Consider the following 17699-nt stretch of genomic DNA (forward strand, 5'->3'; position numbering starts at 1 on the left):
AAATAAATGCTTTTATATATTTCTATTAGATGTGACTCTTTGGCGTTTCTGTTATTATTAACACTGCTGCTTTAGTTGCTCTGACTGCTAAAATCCTCTGTTATTCCTCATTTTAAAGCCGATATTCCGTGGGGTGGGGGAGAAGGGGGCACGGATCCTTGTCACCTTTTTCATACAGATGAGTTTGCATCCCAAAGCCTCAGTCACCTTAATTCATGTAATAAAAACATCTCAGGTCAGTAACACTCAAAGCTAAATGTGCAATACCATGTTCAGCTATGTTACTATTTATAATGTTATTGTTGTTACATCCGAAGATGTACATATTGGAATGATTTCTTAACTTACAGTAGGCTATTTTTTACAATGTGTGTTGGAAGGATTTATTAAATTACTATGAATATTGTCATTGTTGAAGGCTTTTAGAGAAAGATGCACCATAAGCCTGAATTACATAACATTTTATACCTAAAAACATAAAAGCCACAATAAATAAATCACAATTATTGTAGTTATTTTTACCTCCCGTATTGCTTTCAACCCACCAGCTTTTATGGTGTTGTTACGTCACTAACTGTAAGCTTGTCACATACAGTCTATGGTCACTCAGAGTAACCTACAGTTAATTTAGCTGCTGGAGAAGAAAGATCAGGGGGGTAGGGGGGAGAGAGCTGCCGTTTCATTCACACTGTTTAAAAAACTGTAACAACGGACTATTTTTCTTAGCGGATGCATGTCAATTTAAATCAATACAACTATTTTTTAAATCAATAAAAACATTTTCTAAATCCATAAAAGCATTTAAATTAATATTGGGAGTCATGTCGTTACTTTGTTGAGAATGTGGCCATGTAATAAGCGGGATAATTTGCAGCGACTTGTTCCTTATGGGGAAAATAACACCCGTCATCCAGATCAGGATCCCTCCGCTACACTTTGGGATCCTGATCGACCGACGAAGCTCCATTAAAATATACATATTTTTGGTGAATTACTGAGTTTAGGCACGTTATTAACGTTTTAATGAAGTTGACTACAGTATATTCATATGTGTCAGTGATTTTATGTCAATTTGGCGAACATAAACATAAATGATCGTGGTGAAGATGATGATTAAATTAGGATTAAAAATCGAGAGCCGGGCTGCATTTCCTCCCGTTCGTTTTTTTCGACAAACAACATTATTTTGTTAAATAACAACATGGTGATGTTTTGTAAATGATTACATGTCTCTTATTTAGCACAGAGTATGATATCCGTGACATATGGATCTTAACAAAGTTCCGCTGTACATCCAGCGTACTGTATCTGACTTTATTTCACATGAGCTCCAGTGTGGAACCCCACTGCAACCTCCTGGTGGATCAATGATCCATTGCAGCTGGCTTCACGGCAGATCACGTACCAATCACGGCCCTCGCGTTTCAAACTGTCTGAAATGAATCACTACATCTGTAGATGAGAGCAGTTACCGTTTCTTAACTTACGATCATGGATCTCCAATGTTTAATTGCTTTCCTGACTGACTATCGTAATTGGGCTCCTTGTAGTGAAACAACAACGTAGTGCATTATTTTATGTTTTGGTTCACTCTTGGTGTATTATTAAAGTTTTTATGTGATTGTTGAAAACTTCAGAATCTGTATTTACTAGAGATGGCAAATCCGGATCCTTTTACGGACTCAGGGTCCTCTGAGTCAGTCATTGAAGAGATCTGGATCATACGAGTCCTTTAAGTCATATGAGACAGCATCACCAAGAGCGTAGAAATCGTACTGGTGAAACCAAAAACTTGTTGCATTTCACGAGCATATTAAACTAATGTTACATTAACCTCCGCTACACAGTGTCTTTTGCTTTAATTAAACATGTTGATCACCAAAAAAAAGGGTTATTTTGATATTTGTACTGTACATTTGAAAAACGTAATGTTATTGTTGAAATCTCTCCCCACTTTTGTCCGCACCCCCTAAGTAAAATGACTTCCCGCGGCTATTCTGTATCTCTGGATCTGCTATACGGTTACGGCTCTGAGTCCCCACGAGTCAGCAGGAAGTGAAGGAAGTTCCCTTGATTCAGTGAGTCAGGATTTGCGAATCTGAGTCTGCTGTTGACTCGTGCATGATGAGTCTGGATCTCTGGATCAGCTACGGCTCTGAATCCGAACGAGTCTGCAGGAAGTTCAAAGGGCCCATGTCATGGCCATTTCCACTGATCATAATTCCATTGTTGAGATAAACTAAAATAGATTTGTACTGTGCAATTTTCCAAACTCACATTGGTTTCGCATACAGAATCTCTGGAAAGTATGTGTATTCACCAAGCGGCAAACTCTGGGCCACTTCCGGGATGCGAATCAGGAAGTGCCTCAAACTGCAGTTCATCTAGTGGCCAGTAGGAGCAGTCTGCAGAAGGGAGCAATTTCCATAGACCCCAATGTTAAAATGTCCAACTTTACAGCAGAAATAAACCTGTTTACATCGTGGTTTCAAAACATTTTATTCTCAGTATAGTTAGATTTCCCCCTCCTGTCTATGGATCCTGGAATGAATTTTTTCTCAACTCATCTGTTTAATTAATATTCAGTCTTAAAGTTATGCATAGATTAGGGCGTGGTCACATTGAGTGACAGCTCCGTTCAATGACTGCTGCTGCTAAATTCTTGTCTCTCTGCTAGCTGCTCCGTGAAGCTAGCTACAGGGACTCTGCATGCTTAGTTCATCCAGGGGGCACAACTTGATCCGGCCGTGGTTGTTCGTTCTTCATGCTTATATATCGGACTACTGTGACTCGCTCTGCGGTTAAAACAGACGGTGCATTAATGCGGTTTTGCGGTAAGTGAAATTTGAGTACTTTATTTATGTGTTAATGATTTTAATCAGCTACGTAGCGTGTAAGAGAGTGGTAGCTACATCGGTACTGAAGATGCTAATAGTAGCCTCCAAGTTAAAATCATAGACTATATATAAAGGTTAAAACGAAATAGACAAGTGTTAAGCGTTAAGTGGGATAATACTGTACAACAAAAGGCTTCTGTTTGAGGTTGATAAAATAAGGTCATCCTTGTAACTTAGAGAGATATTTTATTATGTAGGTAGGAACTGTATGCATCGCTAAGGTTAGTTTAAATTGGCTGTGCTCAAGTATGTAGACAAGCTAATGTCTAAGTATTGTATGTGAAATCAACCTCAAAATAAGATGTGTGTATATTACAATTATTAATGTCATATTTCAAGATGATTACTTAGATATTACAATATGGTTGGTTGATCTGGAGTTCATTATTGAGCTTACACGTTAACGTCACAGTCATGAAGAACGAACCCAAACCTTGTTGTTTTTATTAATTGCATTACCAAATGGGTATCAAATAAACAGTAAGCATTGGTAAAACAACTTCCAAAGTTACACTAAAATAAAAAGGACCCTGACTCGGACAATACACAATCCAACATGTTCAACAGAAGATAATCAGTTATATTGTTTGTACACATGGTACTTTACATATATATGTGTTTGTTTAAGGTGTCTTAAACTTCAGCACAGGTATAAAGACTCTATTTTTCATACTGTACAAAGAATCAAGAAAGATATTGGTTTAAATGAATGAAGTATTGACTTTAATACACTGATATACATTCCATTAAACAATACTAGATCACCTACACATCAGTTAAGTTGAGGGTTTTTTCCATCCAAAAAGTAACATTTAGATGTTAAAAAGCAATATGATTGTCAGCTTTCTAATTTAATGTATTGAAGGAAAAGATATTTAACACAGTGAGAACTGCTACTATTTATCTCTCAATATTGTCTGTAAAAAACGTGGTAAAAGTTATTCTTTCAGTGAGACAACAGAGCAAGCTTCTACAGTTGCACTACGTTTTGATAACAGTTCAATATTATTTTGATAATAACATATATTTCAATGTTGATGAACTTCATACTGTCCATTCATAATCTGATTGTCTTTGTAGCTCACTGTTGAAATAAAAAAAAAACATTACAATTACAAAATAATTATATCTACAGCCCCTAAACACACAAACACACCGCTTTCATAAACACACTTGTTCTGCAATAATATGTTTTATGTTTCCTGTAATTTTTGTTAGGAAAGGACATGCCTGAAAGACACAACATTTTCTCCTTCTCTGAGGGTCAAGAAGAACATCCAAGAGGAAAATTAAAAGCTGATGCTATGAGATTTTAAGACCAGTACACTAAGAAACTACTTTTATTGTAAAAACAGTCAGCTGATCGAATGAACCTATTTCCACATCTACACTCCATCAGCTGATTATTTCTATTTGCCTCGCTTTATGAGCTTCACATCACTTGTGCCTTGTACCGCAGAGTTTGCAATGTCACAAATAAATAGGGCCAATCTTCAGTCAGATGTGAATGTGTAATCTAACATTTTCAGTAAGAATAATGGACAAAAGGAGTGCAAATACAAATACAATTTATTGAAATGTAGACCAAAAGTTAATCAAACATGTTTTAAATAAAAAGCACATATGGACAGAAGGTAATAAGTAATAAGTGTATAGTGTATAAATGTATAAGTAAACACATTTAGTCAAATAAAGTGACAGACTAGGCCTGTGCAGTTGGTATCAGCTTTGCCCAGCATGGGCTCCTCCATCAAGCCTGGTCCTCCTCGCAGAGGAAAGACCCTCAGTCCTCTCCAAACCAACAGACAGGACGTCCATCACACGGAGGTTTCTCCCTGAAGTCTCTGCAGCTTTCTGGACACCACGCTGTCTCAATCCGTCCAAACTGAATATGAGAGGGGGAAAATGAAAATAATAAATGCTTTAGAATAAGAAACATAAAGTTGACTGTTGAGTTGCTCAGTTTTTTTGGATTGTCAATACTATTACTGTATGACTAATATATCAGGTTAATAGGCACATTCAAATAAAGATTGGTCTTTAAATACATGTTGTCTTTTGAATTGTTTGTCTAAAGTCAAGGATCTAGAACTGGTACTTAGTTTTAATGATACAGTCTGGTTATTATGCTGTTTGGAGGAGGCCTCACAGGTAAGAGCACTAACTAGCTACCATCACATGTACCTTAGCTTGACTTAAATGTATTAAACGTATAATGAAGTGATATCAAAATATAAATAACTAATGTCATGCAAACATATTAATATTTGCTTGATTCAAGTGTTGAATTTAGCCCAATTGCATATACAAACGTTAAGGGATTTTAAGATTCTGAAGTATTATGCTAAAAACTCAATAACTTAGATTATTATTTATAGTTTTGCTGAATAGTTTCATGTCTAGTTTCCGCTTACCTTAGAAACGTAAAATGCCACGGCAGTGTGCAGATGGGGAGCATGTTAGCTTAGCTTGGTAGCTTCAGCTAGCTCTGGAGCTTGCAGCTCGGTGGCAGGAGGTCCCGCCTCGGCTCCGCCTCTTTGCCCTTATTTGGAGTAGGCGGGAGTTGAACTCTGACGTCAGTGTCGAGCCGTTAGTGGCCGACTCCGCCTACTAAGGGCTTCTCGGCAACTCTGCAGAATCCTATGGGTGAAGTCACGGACCCTACGACCATTTATATATACAGTCTATCTATGGTATTCACCGGTATTCACTCTGCCCTAAACGGCTTGTTTGAGCTCCTGCCCCCCCTCCCTGTGAGCCCAGTGTGCTCCGATTGGTCAGCTCGGCCACTCTGTTCTGATTAGTCAACCACCAGAGAGGCTCCGCCCATGTCTAACACAGTGTTTTTTCGGCTCTGAGCGGAGCATCAGTTTTTCTATAAGCGAACCTACTTTGGCTAGTTGTTCAGTTTAATATGCCAACCTACTATGAACAAAAGCTAGTGGTTCATATTAGGCTAGCAATAACGTGTTTACAATTGCAATCCTAAACGGTAGTCTGCTACGTGTCGGTCATTCTTTTTAGCTTGCATAAAAACAATGTTTTTCCTAGCATGTCTAGCAATAGGTAGCCTTGTTGTTTAGCTTTGTAGCATACATACTATAATGTAATTAAGTTTTGCGACTGACCGTACGGTAAATCACCCGGAGTATACTGTCTATGAGTATTTTGTGCGTGAATGCAGGCATTCTCCTGCTATGAGAAACATGTAAGGCCATCTGCTGACATTGTAGTTGATATATGTAAACGCTAGCAACTTCGTTAGCCCTGTTTTGAACTGAACCTGAGATTCCTACAGTATATATGCTTGGCTGGCAGAGGGTGCATCATAGCTCTGGGCGTGGCTACTGGGTATCCAGACGTCACGATGCCCAGGAAGAAAACATTGGAAAATGAGAAATCTCCAACGAGAGCGTTTTGTGTTAGAGTTTTACTCCCTACCTACAGGGTGTACTTTGAGGGGTTTTGACTCTGCAGACCGTTTACATGCATAAAAATCTTCATAACACACAAGGGGACGGGTAATAACCGGAAAAGCATGACATGGGCCCTTTAACTGATCCGCGTCCCCTGAGCCAAACGATAACTTCTGGCAGCTATCCTACTTGCTAAAGGCTAGGCAGATGGACTGGGGTACGTTGTAATGTGATTTTATAAGGAGAGTAGCGAGTGACGCAATTTATAGTTTTAATTTGTACGTCACCAGGTGTAGGACTCAAAGGACTCGGGTTAATGGAGAGGGGAGACTCGTCATGACCAGCTCATTACCAGGATCCGGGTTAATGATCCGGATGAATCAGGACTCACCCATCTCTAGTATTAACCGCCATTCAAATGACAGCGAGTGTGTTCACCTAAAAAGGGCTGGGGCCTTGCGTAGAGGGAAAGTATATGGATGTGTGGCTTTTATCCATAGCTACAGCTCTTCACAAATGAAGTATTAAACCCGCGAACCCCTCAATCCCATTAATATAGTCTAATTTTCATTTTGTATATTCCTTAAGCATGGTGAAAGGCAAGTCAGCAGACACAATCAGTTAGATTAGAATTTATGCATTTTTATTCCACTGCAAACCTTCATCATATTTATTTCGTATTTTGGGCGATCTGACCCAAGCTTGGGGTCAGGACTCCGCATGAGGAGATCTGATATGCAGTCAACATTTTTTCTACAAAATACCTCAATATTTGAAATTGACATATTCTAAATTCAAGCAAATACCTTATTAAGCCTACAAATGTAGTTTTTGTATCAGGCTGCATTTTTATTTAAAAAAAACTTGAACTGAGAATTGAGAAACACTATACCTTGTTTTTGTAAACATTTAGTTGTGCAATATTAGCATACACTTATTTAAACTTGTCTTGGGTTTGCCTTTTTGTGTTACATTATTTAGTGTAACATTAGTATCAGTTGATACAACTTTTTCAAATATAAAAACGTTATAATCTGAGAACTCATTTGCTCCACTTTCATCCATCATTGGCCCCATTGTTTTATTAGTACACAGTGTCACAGTAGATCATGAAATTAGCACCCGTACGTACTGAATCCAGATCTGCACTCCTCAAATTTCCTTTTATACTAACTACTGGCTTCATTAGTTGTTTGTCCTCTCCTACCTGGCCATGCGGCAGGGGTCACACACCCAGCCATGCTCCTTCTTGTTGTACAGGCTGCAGGACTTGCAGACGTGCAGCTGGCAGTCCAGACACTGACGCCTGCTGTTCACCAGGAACTTGAAGGGCTCCAGACAGCGAATACAGTGAGACTCACTCAGACTGCTCTGGTTCCCCAACAACTCCCTCTTGGTGTCCTCTTTTTCAATCTTTGTCTTTAGGTCTCTAAGTAACAAACAAAAAAACAGCAGTTGACTACATACAAAGAAAGAGATGAGTGTGTTTCTTGATAAAACATTGTTGAATGTATCCTTGAGTCCATGATCAATTATTGTAGTTAATAAACAGTACTCCACAAGAAAGTGAAAACCACTTTTTACTGTATGGGTCCATACAGCATCACAGATGAGGGTTCTGTATGGACTTCTGATTGATTGATTGATAGGTAGGTAGGTAGGTAGGTAGATAGATAGATAGATAGATAGATAGATAGATAGATAGATAGATAGATAGATAGATAGATAGATAGATAGATAGATAGATAGATAGATAGATAGATACTTTATTTATCCCAAATTTTGAACATTTTTGTTCCAGCAGCAGTGTTGTCAAGCAACATAATAGGACTTTTTGCAATACCATGGCTTCCTTGTGTCAATATGGCCATCTGGTAGGCAAGTTAAACAAACACTGCACTGTGTGCAATAGCTTTTGACCAAGTGTGGTATTAGATATTGAAGGAGGGTTGATTACTGGAGCTCTACTGCCTACTGGTATCTTCTATCACAGTTAATATCGCTGCATTAATACGCACTTTTTGAATGTACATCTTGGGGCAGGACACTTTATTGGAAAATTGTGTTCTACATAAATAAATGCAGACAAATGTGGTATCAAATCTGCTCAAAGACCAAAACCAGAGCATTGGCTCACTTTATATGGCAACCAACAGAAATACTGAGCAGATGGATAAACTGTTCTGATACGTTTCTCCTCCTAACATCTTAAATGGTCATTTTGACATTTCTGTTTATATATTGGTACATAAAAAAGCAGCAGAGTTGCTGGTGGATGTAACATTGGATGAAGCCAGGCTGTTTCTCCCTGATTCCAGTATTTATGCTAAGCTAACCATACCCTACACAACTCATCATACCCACAGAAACAAAAGCCAAAAAGCACATTTCACAAAATGTTCAACAAACAACTGTTGAGCCGAGGACATTTTAAAGCTAAATGTCCAACGCATTACTCACCTTAAAAGTTTAAAGCTCAACAAACCATAAACCAATCCATCAAACAGAGATTTGGTGAGTCAGAATGCTGGCCGACATTTCTGATTAGTTGATGTTATGCTTGTTAGCATGGATATATTCATTTTGGCAGCTTTGTGTTAACATTATGATCAGCCTTGCATTCATAATACTGTATCTTATCAAACTGGAAGGAGTCTTCGTATGTCTGTTGATCGTGATGTTCGTTAAATGTTTGTTTCCTTGTATCTTGTCTTAAATAGTTGTCCTTGTTGACGTGGTAAATTGAGCGTCTGAGTGGATATACGAGTGCACTATTGGTTTATTATTCCCTGCGTCATCAAATCAGAAAAAATGTGTTTGTTCCTATAAATTACTTTTTGTTATTACCTACAGACTGCATATACAGTATGAATGGTGGTACTTTTCCAGTTGGTCTACCTGCTCTTCACGTAGCTCTGCATGTCGTTGTTTAGGTGCTTTTTTTCTGGAGATAGGCACTCCTCAATCCACTCCTCCATAGTAAGACCCCCCGGAGGTCGAAGTTAATCTTAAATGTTTCCATCTTATGCTTTGTAAGTTTGTTTTGTAACGGAAGAAATGTAAATATATTTATAAAACGGACAAGTCAAATCAAGCAATCTGATTGGTTCTTAGCCGTGATATATTGAGCGTATACCACGGGTAGAATTGTAAGTTACTTTTCACAACAAGTCAGTATCCCTCCGCGCCTGAGAAAAACAGTATACAGTTGGGCTGAAAAGCAGTTTGCTTTTCAAACTGGAACAAGAAAGCAGCGGAGAAGTAACGGGGAAGAAACCCTCCTTTTTAAGCAGCGGTCCAGACATAGACATCAAATGGCAAAACATATTCAGTGTGCAGTTCATTTGGCATTAGGGCAGGGATATCTAGATACTTTCCAAGGTTTGACATAATGAATTGTGCTACTTTTAAAGCAAGCAACGATGTTTTCAAATCTGTAATCAAAGAGGTCCGCAAAAACACTATCGACCAATCAGATTGCTTGATTTGACTTGTCCGTTTTATAAATATATTTACATTTCTTCCGTTACGAAACAAACTTACAAAGCATAAGATGGAAACATTTAAGATTAACTTCGACCTCCGGGGGGGTCTTACTATGGAGGAGTGCCTATCTCCAGAAAAAAAAGCACCTAAACGACGACATGAAGAGCAGGTAGACCAACTGGAAAAGTACCACCATTCAAAAGCTTTCTGATGCGGGTCTTGAAACAAAGCAGAGAAATTATGAGCGTTAGTGGCCACAGTTGTGAAAGCTCTCTCCAGAGCTACTGGAAACCGAATCTCGGGGACCGGAGAAAATGGAGCAATATTCTCGCCACGCCAACCAACAGCCTAGAACAACCTCAACCTATACAAGTAACCACGTAAGCCATGCTACTGATGCTGAACAGGTTTTCAGTGGCTGCACAATAAACGGCAACATACAAATTAATGTAAATAAATAGCTAAATAATGGATCAACGCTCTATGTTCGCCAGTGTTAGTGTTGTTGCATAGCAACCACCTCGCATGTTTCGTGCAGAAGGCAAAGGAGGGACTATTTTATTTTGAACATCATTATTTACTAATAAAAACTATTTAAATTAGAGTGTGTATTTTTCTTTCATATTGCCACACTTGGTAACCGTTTTATAAAAGCAATAGCTCACTTCAGGCCGTGATATATGCTCATTATATCACAGCTAAGCGGGTTGTCGACCCTCCGCTTCGCGTCGGGCTGAACCACGCCCCTTAGCTGTGATATAATGAGCATATACCACGGCCTGTCGTCGTGAACTATTGCTTAAATATAGCCTGTGTTTGTATTTAGCCACAGGGGGGGAGCCTCTGTGGCACGCTTACACTGTAGGTGCGCCGCATTTGCGCTTCAGATGAGGCTCCCTCCACAAAATGAAGAACCCTCCGCAAGATGAGGACCCTTCCGCGAGGTGAGGCGCCACGCAGTCTGCGTGATCGGCCTTTAGAGAGGGGCGGCCCTGGTCATGAGTTATTTAAAAATACACTTTAAAGTCACAGTTTTACTTAGTTCATGAACATTAAGTTATTATATATAAAAATTTAAATAAACGTTTCCTAGCTTTTCGTTTTTCTACCTCCATATAAATCAGTAATTTTTCTGGTTGCCACACTGTGAGTTAGCAGAGAAATTGCATGTTTTTCTTTATTTAAATCCTAACCTCAATATGTCTTTTAATATTAAGTAAATTGTGCTCAATGGATACAAAAATACTTCGTCTTCAGCTAAGAGAACCTGTAACTTCTAATCAATAACTCCAAACCAAATCATATTTCCTGTTCTCAGTGGCTTGGCACCTCTTCACAGGAGAGTTTTGATCTATTGCTTAATGTCAGACCATTCTCTTTAGCAAAGTTTGGAGCATTGTTGCTGATGGTTGGAAAAGTAACAGCCTAACTCAGCGCTGAAAGATGCTGACGGTAGTGGAGAGGAAAACTCAGATAACAAAAGCCAAATGTGACACAGCGTGGGTGGAGTTTGGCAAAACACCCAGCGAGGAGGAGATGATGCTTATTTTTTATTTAAAAAAATGTTAAGCCATGCTTTTTAAATTATAGTCCAGATCAACAGGATGAATTGTATACTTTGTGAGAACCCAATAACCCCCAGCTGCTGGCCATTAGCGATGTGATTAAAAAGTAAAATCTGTAAAATCTGCCCTGCTCTGAAACATTAGGTCTGCTACACAGGACAGTGACTCAATAAGATGAGTACTGTAAGTCTTCCAGCCACTGAAAAATGGCCAGCATGGTCAACATCAGAGACCAGAGGTGTGGTGTCAGCACTCAATAGTAATTGATGTGATTAACTGCAGAGTTCTTTTTGGCTTTTTGACCAAAAAATGGGTAAAGCTCTGGAGAATTTCAAGTACATTATTATTATTTGTATTTGTATCTTTGATCTTATTTTTGATTTTATTGATTCGTGTGAATCTGTGCTATCCTGTTTTTCACCCTTACCCTGTTGCTGTTTGAATCCCCACAGGGATTAATAAAGGTCCATCTTATCTTATCTTACATTCAGCCACAGGGGGGGGGATGCTAGTTGAGCCTCGCAGCAGCAAAACTGTGGCACGCTTACACTGTAGGTGCGCCGCATTTGCGCTTCAGATGAGGCTCCCTCCGCAAATGTTTTATCTTTGCTTTTAAATGAGTGTTTTTAAATGTCATTTTATAATATGTTTCTTAATGCTCTGAATGTTTTTCATTTTTGTAAAGCATTTTGGATTGCCTTGTGTTGAAAGGTGCTATATAAATAAACTTGCCTTGCCTTACATGCAAGATTGCATTTTTTGGTCAAAATGTGAAATGTTGTTTTCTTTATTGCTTTTAGTAATACTTTGTTATTGGCCACTTGGGGCGACAGAACAAGCTACATATTCATAATCTGTGCCATAGGTGAGGGTAGGAATAAAGATGGACCAGTAGATCGAGAGCTTTGCCTTCTGGCTCAGCTCCCTTTTCGTCACAATGGTGTGGTAAAACGACTGCAAAACTGCTCCTGTTGCTACAATTCTCCTCCCTTATATTTATGATCTGTGCGGTCATGACTGAGAGAACAAGATCGTGAATACAACCGGCAATATTGGGTTTCCTCCGGACGGTGGCTGGCCTCTTCCTTAGAGGTCAGTGAGGTCAGTCATCCTGGAAGGACTCAGAGAACAAACACTGCTCCTTCGCGCTGAGAGGAGCCAGTCGAGGAGGTTCGGGCAGTAAGGATGCCACCTTGCCGAACGAGACACAGGGCCATATTAAATGTACTTATTTATGGCCACCTGAGGGATATTAGTTTAATGGAAAAGTTACAATCTCCTTGTTCACTTTTGTGGCACCTATGAAGATAACCGCTAGTTACAGGTGTAAGACAATGGGTCTGTTGCTCTAGCTTCAGCTACTACCTCAACTGCTGCTACGGAAAATGGAAAATGCACAAATAATATTCACCGCACATGATATGTTCTCAGAATTACTGTGAATGTTATTTCTAATGCACCACATGAGGACACACAAGCATGCACCGGTGGGAATCCCTGGGTCTGAGGCAGGGTGGAAGTGCCTAAACCTGCATTCATTCTAATAGTAACAAAAAGATTGTATAGAAGTCTAAGAGAAATCGCAAAAATTAGCAATCCAATTAACATCAGAACAAGCATGATTTATTGATGCAACTTGCTAGCCAAGATAGCGACGGCCAAAATGCCAGACTGAGAACTTTGAAACGATGCATCTACTTCTTATACTGTGACGCCCCCTCCACACCACTATGCGTTCCGTGGTCTCTCTGTTACAGGATCCGGGGCTGATGCCTGATGAGCTACATCTGCTGGAAGCCAACAAGGGGAGCCAAGCCGGATACATCGCCCTCTCACTCCTCTGGGCACTCTCTCCGTGCCAGCCTCGGGGACCTGTTGCTGGATCCATTGAGATATTTGTTTATTAGGAATAAACCATTGTTGTATACTTACCCCTTGTCTCGTCTGCCTGCTTTTTGTTACAGCCTAGGAGCCGGGTTGTAACAATACTGTAAGTGCAAACCTGCAAACTGTGCACATGCATAAAGTCATGCTACTCATTTCACACTCACCCACAACACACTAGAAAAAATATTAATGTAAATAATTCTGGAATAAAACATTCACGAAAGATATTTTGCTTTCTTTTTAATGTACTTCAGCAAAACCCCCAACCTGACACTCGTCATTGATGGCACCCCTGTTTCCCCCTCCACCCAGGCACGCAACCTTGGCGTGATATTCGACCCCACCCTCTCCCTCAACCCCCACATCCGCCAAGTTGTAAAAACCTCATTTTTCCAACTCCGCAATATCGCCAAACTCCGTCCCTCTCTCACCCGCCCCGCAGCTGAGCGACTCATTCACGCCTTCATCTCCTCCCGCCTTGACTATTGCAACTCACTCCTCTTCGGCATCAGCACAACATCCCTCGACAGACTCCAGCGTGTCCAGAACGCAGCCGCCAGACTCCTCACCCACACCAAATCATGGCATCACATCACCCCGTTCCTCAAAGAACTCCACTGGCTTCCCGTCTCACAACGTATTCACGACAAACTCCTGGTCCTCACCTATAAAGCCCACCACCATCTGGCCCCCCCCTACCTCACTGACCTCCTCATCCTCTACCAACCACCCCGGTCCCTCAGATCCACCTCAGCCGGTTTGCTCTCAATCCCCAAGGCCAAAGTCCAGAGCTTCGGGGACAGAGCCTTCTCTGTGGCAGCCCCGAAGCTCTGGAACTCCCTCCCCCAAGACCTCCGTGAGTCTGATTCCCTCACCCTGTTCCAGTCCCGTCTCAAAACCCACCTATTCAACTCTGCTTATCCTTAAACCCGCCCCTCCCCCCTCTGAACCAACATCCTCCTGACTGCTTTTCTGTTTTTGTTTTGTTTTTGTTTGTGTTTTTGTTCTTGTTTTGTTTGTCGACCTTACTCATAATATAAAGCGTCTTTGGGTCTAGAAAAGCGCTATATAAATCCCATTTATTATTATTATTATTACTTGTATTTATTCTTAAAATAAGATCATAAAAACACTTTACTTGATAATTAGCACAGGTAACTATATTCCTTTTTTAAAGCAGTTTTTACACGTTACGCACTTGAGTACGTTCTCAAAATCCTTATTTTTCCTCAGTATTTGATTAAGAACAGTTACGGCAGAGTTTCTGCTGAGAAATCCGGGAGCGGCAGCCAGACTTAAACAGAGACACCTAGGAAGAGCAAAGCAGCTCCTGAATGTTTCCATACATGGTGATCCTCTCTGTCAGTCCACACAGATCAATGCTCTCTATTCAGATGAACAGATCTCTTAACCTGGTTAGAACTGGTCATTTTACACACACACACACACACACACACACACACACACACACACACACACACACACACACACACACACACACACACACACACACACACACACACACACACACACACACACACACACACACACACACACACACACACACACACACACACCTATCTATAATAATGCATTTTATTTATGGGCGCCTTTCAAAGCTCTCAAGGACACCTTACAGAGCATAATTAAAAACAAGCAACAAAGAAGATCACACAGTAATACAAGACTTAAAAACAAAGACTTAAAAACAACAATCAGTTTCGAAAAATTAAGATATTGAATATGCCAGTTTAAAAAGGTGTGTTTTCAGGCTGGATTTGAAGGTTGAGAGTGAGTCCATATTGCGGATGTCTTGTGGGAGAGAGTTCCAGAGACGGGGTGCAGAGTGGCTGAAGGCTCTTGACCCCATGGTGGTCAGGCGGGCAGAAGGTACTCTGAGTTGGAAGGCAGAGGAGGATCGGAGGGCACGAGAGGGAGTGAAAGGTGTGAAGGAGTTCAGAGAGATATGGAGGTGCAAGAGTGTGAAGGGCCTTGAAGGTGAGGAGCAACACTTTAAAATCTATGCGGTATTTAACGGGGAGCCAATGGAGTTGTTGGAGAACCGGAGTGATATGATTAATGGAAGGAGTTCTGGTAATGATACGGGCGGCTGAGTTTTGGACCAGTTGGAGCTTACGCAGGGATTTGTGAGGAAAACCAGAGAGGATGGAGTTGCAATAATCAATACGGGATGTAACGAGGGCGTGGATGAGGATGGCGGTGCTGTTGGGTGTAAGTGATGGGCGGAGGCGGTTAATATTGCGGAGGTGGAAGTAGGCAGATCGAGTGATGTTGTTGATGTGAGCTTTAAATGATAAGGTGCTGTCAAGGATGACACCCAGAGTCTTAACTTGGGGGGAGGGTGGGACTGTGGAATTGTCAATAGTGAGGAAGAATTTGTCAGTTTTGGCCAGAGTGGACTTGGAGCCAACTAAGAGAAACTCAGTTTTATCACTGTTTAGTTTTAAAAAGTTGGATGAGAACCAGGATTTGATTTCCAGTAAGCAGTCGGAAAGGGCAGTGGGGGGGAGAGTGGAAGTGGGTTTGGTGGAGAAATAGAGCTTGGTGTCATCCGCGTAGCAGGGAAATTGGATTGCGTATTTTCTGAAGATATGTCCGAGAGGTAGAAGGTAGATGATTAATAGGAGGGGGCCCAAGACAGAACCCTGAGGAACACCAGTGAAGACTGTGATTTGAAGTGTTTGAGTTGGACAAAGTGAGTATGGCCAGAGAGGAAAGATCTAAACCAGGTGAGGGATGTGCCAGTGTTACCAATGGAAGATAATCTGTCAAGAAGGATGTGGTGTGAGATTGTGTCAAAGGCTGCAGTCAGGTCAAGGAGGATGAGTATGGATAAGAGCCCAGGGTCAGCTGCTACCAGGAGATCGTTTGTTATTTTAACCATGGCCGTCTCTGTACTGTGTGAGGAGCGGAAACCAGAATGAAATTCTTCAAAAAGATTATTGTTGTTCAGATGAGTGTGGACTTGGGCTGCAACAGTTTTTTCGAGTATCTTGGAGAGAAATGGTAAATTAGAGATTGGGTGGAAATTATTCAAGTTGTTGGGGTCCGCACCTGGTTTCTTGAGAATAGGGGTTATTGCACCTGTTTTGAGGGATCAGGGGAGGAGACCAGAGGTAAGGGAGGAGTGAATTATGTCGGTAATTGAAGCGGAAAGAGAAGGTAGACATGCTTTAACTAGGTGGGTAGGAAGGGGATCAAGCTGGCAGGTGGATGATTTGGATTTACGAATGAGATTTGATATTTCAGCGACAGTGGGAAGGTCGAAGCTGGATAGTGGGGAGGAGAGGGGAGCATACGGAGTTGAGTGAAGAGATGTATAGCTAGAGGAGGTCAGTTGCTGGTGAACATTTTAGATTTTGGCATTGAAAAATATCATGAAGGTGTTACATTGAGAAGTTGAATACAGGTGGGGTGCAAGAGAGGCTGGTGGTTGCAGAATGCTGTTGACTGTAGAGAACAGGATTCTGGTGTTTCCTTCACCTAACCTAATTAAGTTGGCATAGTATGCTGATTTAGCGGAGGAAAGAGCATCCTTATAGGCGAGTATGTGGCTGTTGTACATGTCCTTATGAACTACAAGGCCAGTTTTAGTATACATGCGTTCAAGACGACGACCTTTAGCTTTGAGCTGGCGTAACTCGGGTGTATACCAGGGGGCAGAGCGGGTGAAAGAGACAGACCGTGTTTTCAGAGGTGCATGTATGTTTAAAAGGTTATGGAGTCCATCATTGTAATGGGAGACCAGCTCATCGGTGGTGGATAGGTAGTCTTTGCAGGGGAGGTTGTTAATTCCAATAGAAAAAGCAGGCGTGTTGATATTCTTAACGTTACGGAATGAGATGGATCGTGAAATATTTGCTTTGGGTAATGTTAACTTGACATTGAAGGTTACAAACTTGTAGTCAGAAATGGGCAAATCGAATGCAGAGCAGTTCAGAGGAGTTAAACAGGAGCAGCAGATCAGATCAAGTATATGTCCTTTTGAGTGTGTGGGAAAGTCAATATATTGCTGTAATCCAAAACTGTCCAGGCATGATGTAAAGTCCTTTGTGAGATTATTGTTGACATTGTCCATGTGAATATTAAAATCACCCAGCACTATTATATTAGGGGAGAGAGAATATAGGAAAGTAAAAAAAGCAGAGAGTTCATTTAAAAAGTCCTTATTGGCCTTGGGTGGACGATAGACAGTGGCAAGAATTGTTTGAATTGGCCCATTGATTTGCAGAGCAATGGACTCAAAGGAAGTATTCACAGGAACTGTCAGTGCAGATACTTTCCACTTCTCGTTGTAAAGTATCGCGAGACCGCCGCCCCTGCCAGAGAGAGGGGATTTGCTGGTATAAACAAATCCAGATGGGATAGTTTGATTAAGCTGCGAAAAGTCATTGGGCTGTTGCCACGTCTCAGTCAGACATAGAAAA

The 17699-nt window shown here is 40.8% G+C and overlaps 1 protein-coding gene across 6 annotated transcripts in view; it reads right to left on the minus strand.

Annotated features, from left to right (window-relative positions):
- The window catches only part of LOC307030345 (melanophilin-like), a 138074-nt gene that overhangs the window by 102607 nt on the left and 17768 nt on the right, over positions 1-17699 (minus strand). For all 6 annotated transcript variants that reach the window (XR_013805628.1, XM_079666693.1, XM_079666694.1 and 3 more), the window contains exon 3: positions 7521-7742. Coding sequence is in view for 5 of the 6 variants with exons in the window: in XM_079666693.1 (XP_079522819.1) it covers positions 7521-7742 (222 nt within the window). In the remaining variant the exon portion in view is untranslated. The remainder of the gene's footprint in view (positions 1-7520; positions 7743-17699) is intronic.

The sequence above is a fragment of the Notothenia rossii genome (genome assembly GCF_949606895.1).
Source record: "Notothenia rossii genome assembly, chromosome: 2".
Taxonomy (NCBI): domain Eukaryota; kingdom Metazoa; phylum Chordata; class Actinopteri; order Perciformes; family Nototheniidae; genus Notothenia; species Notothenia rossii.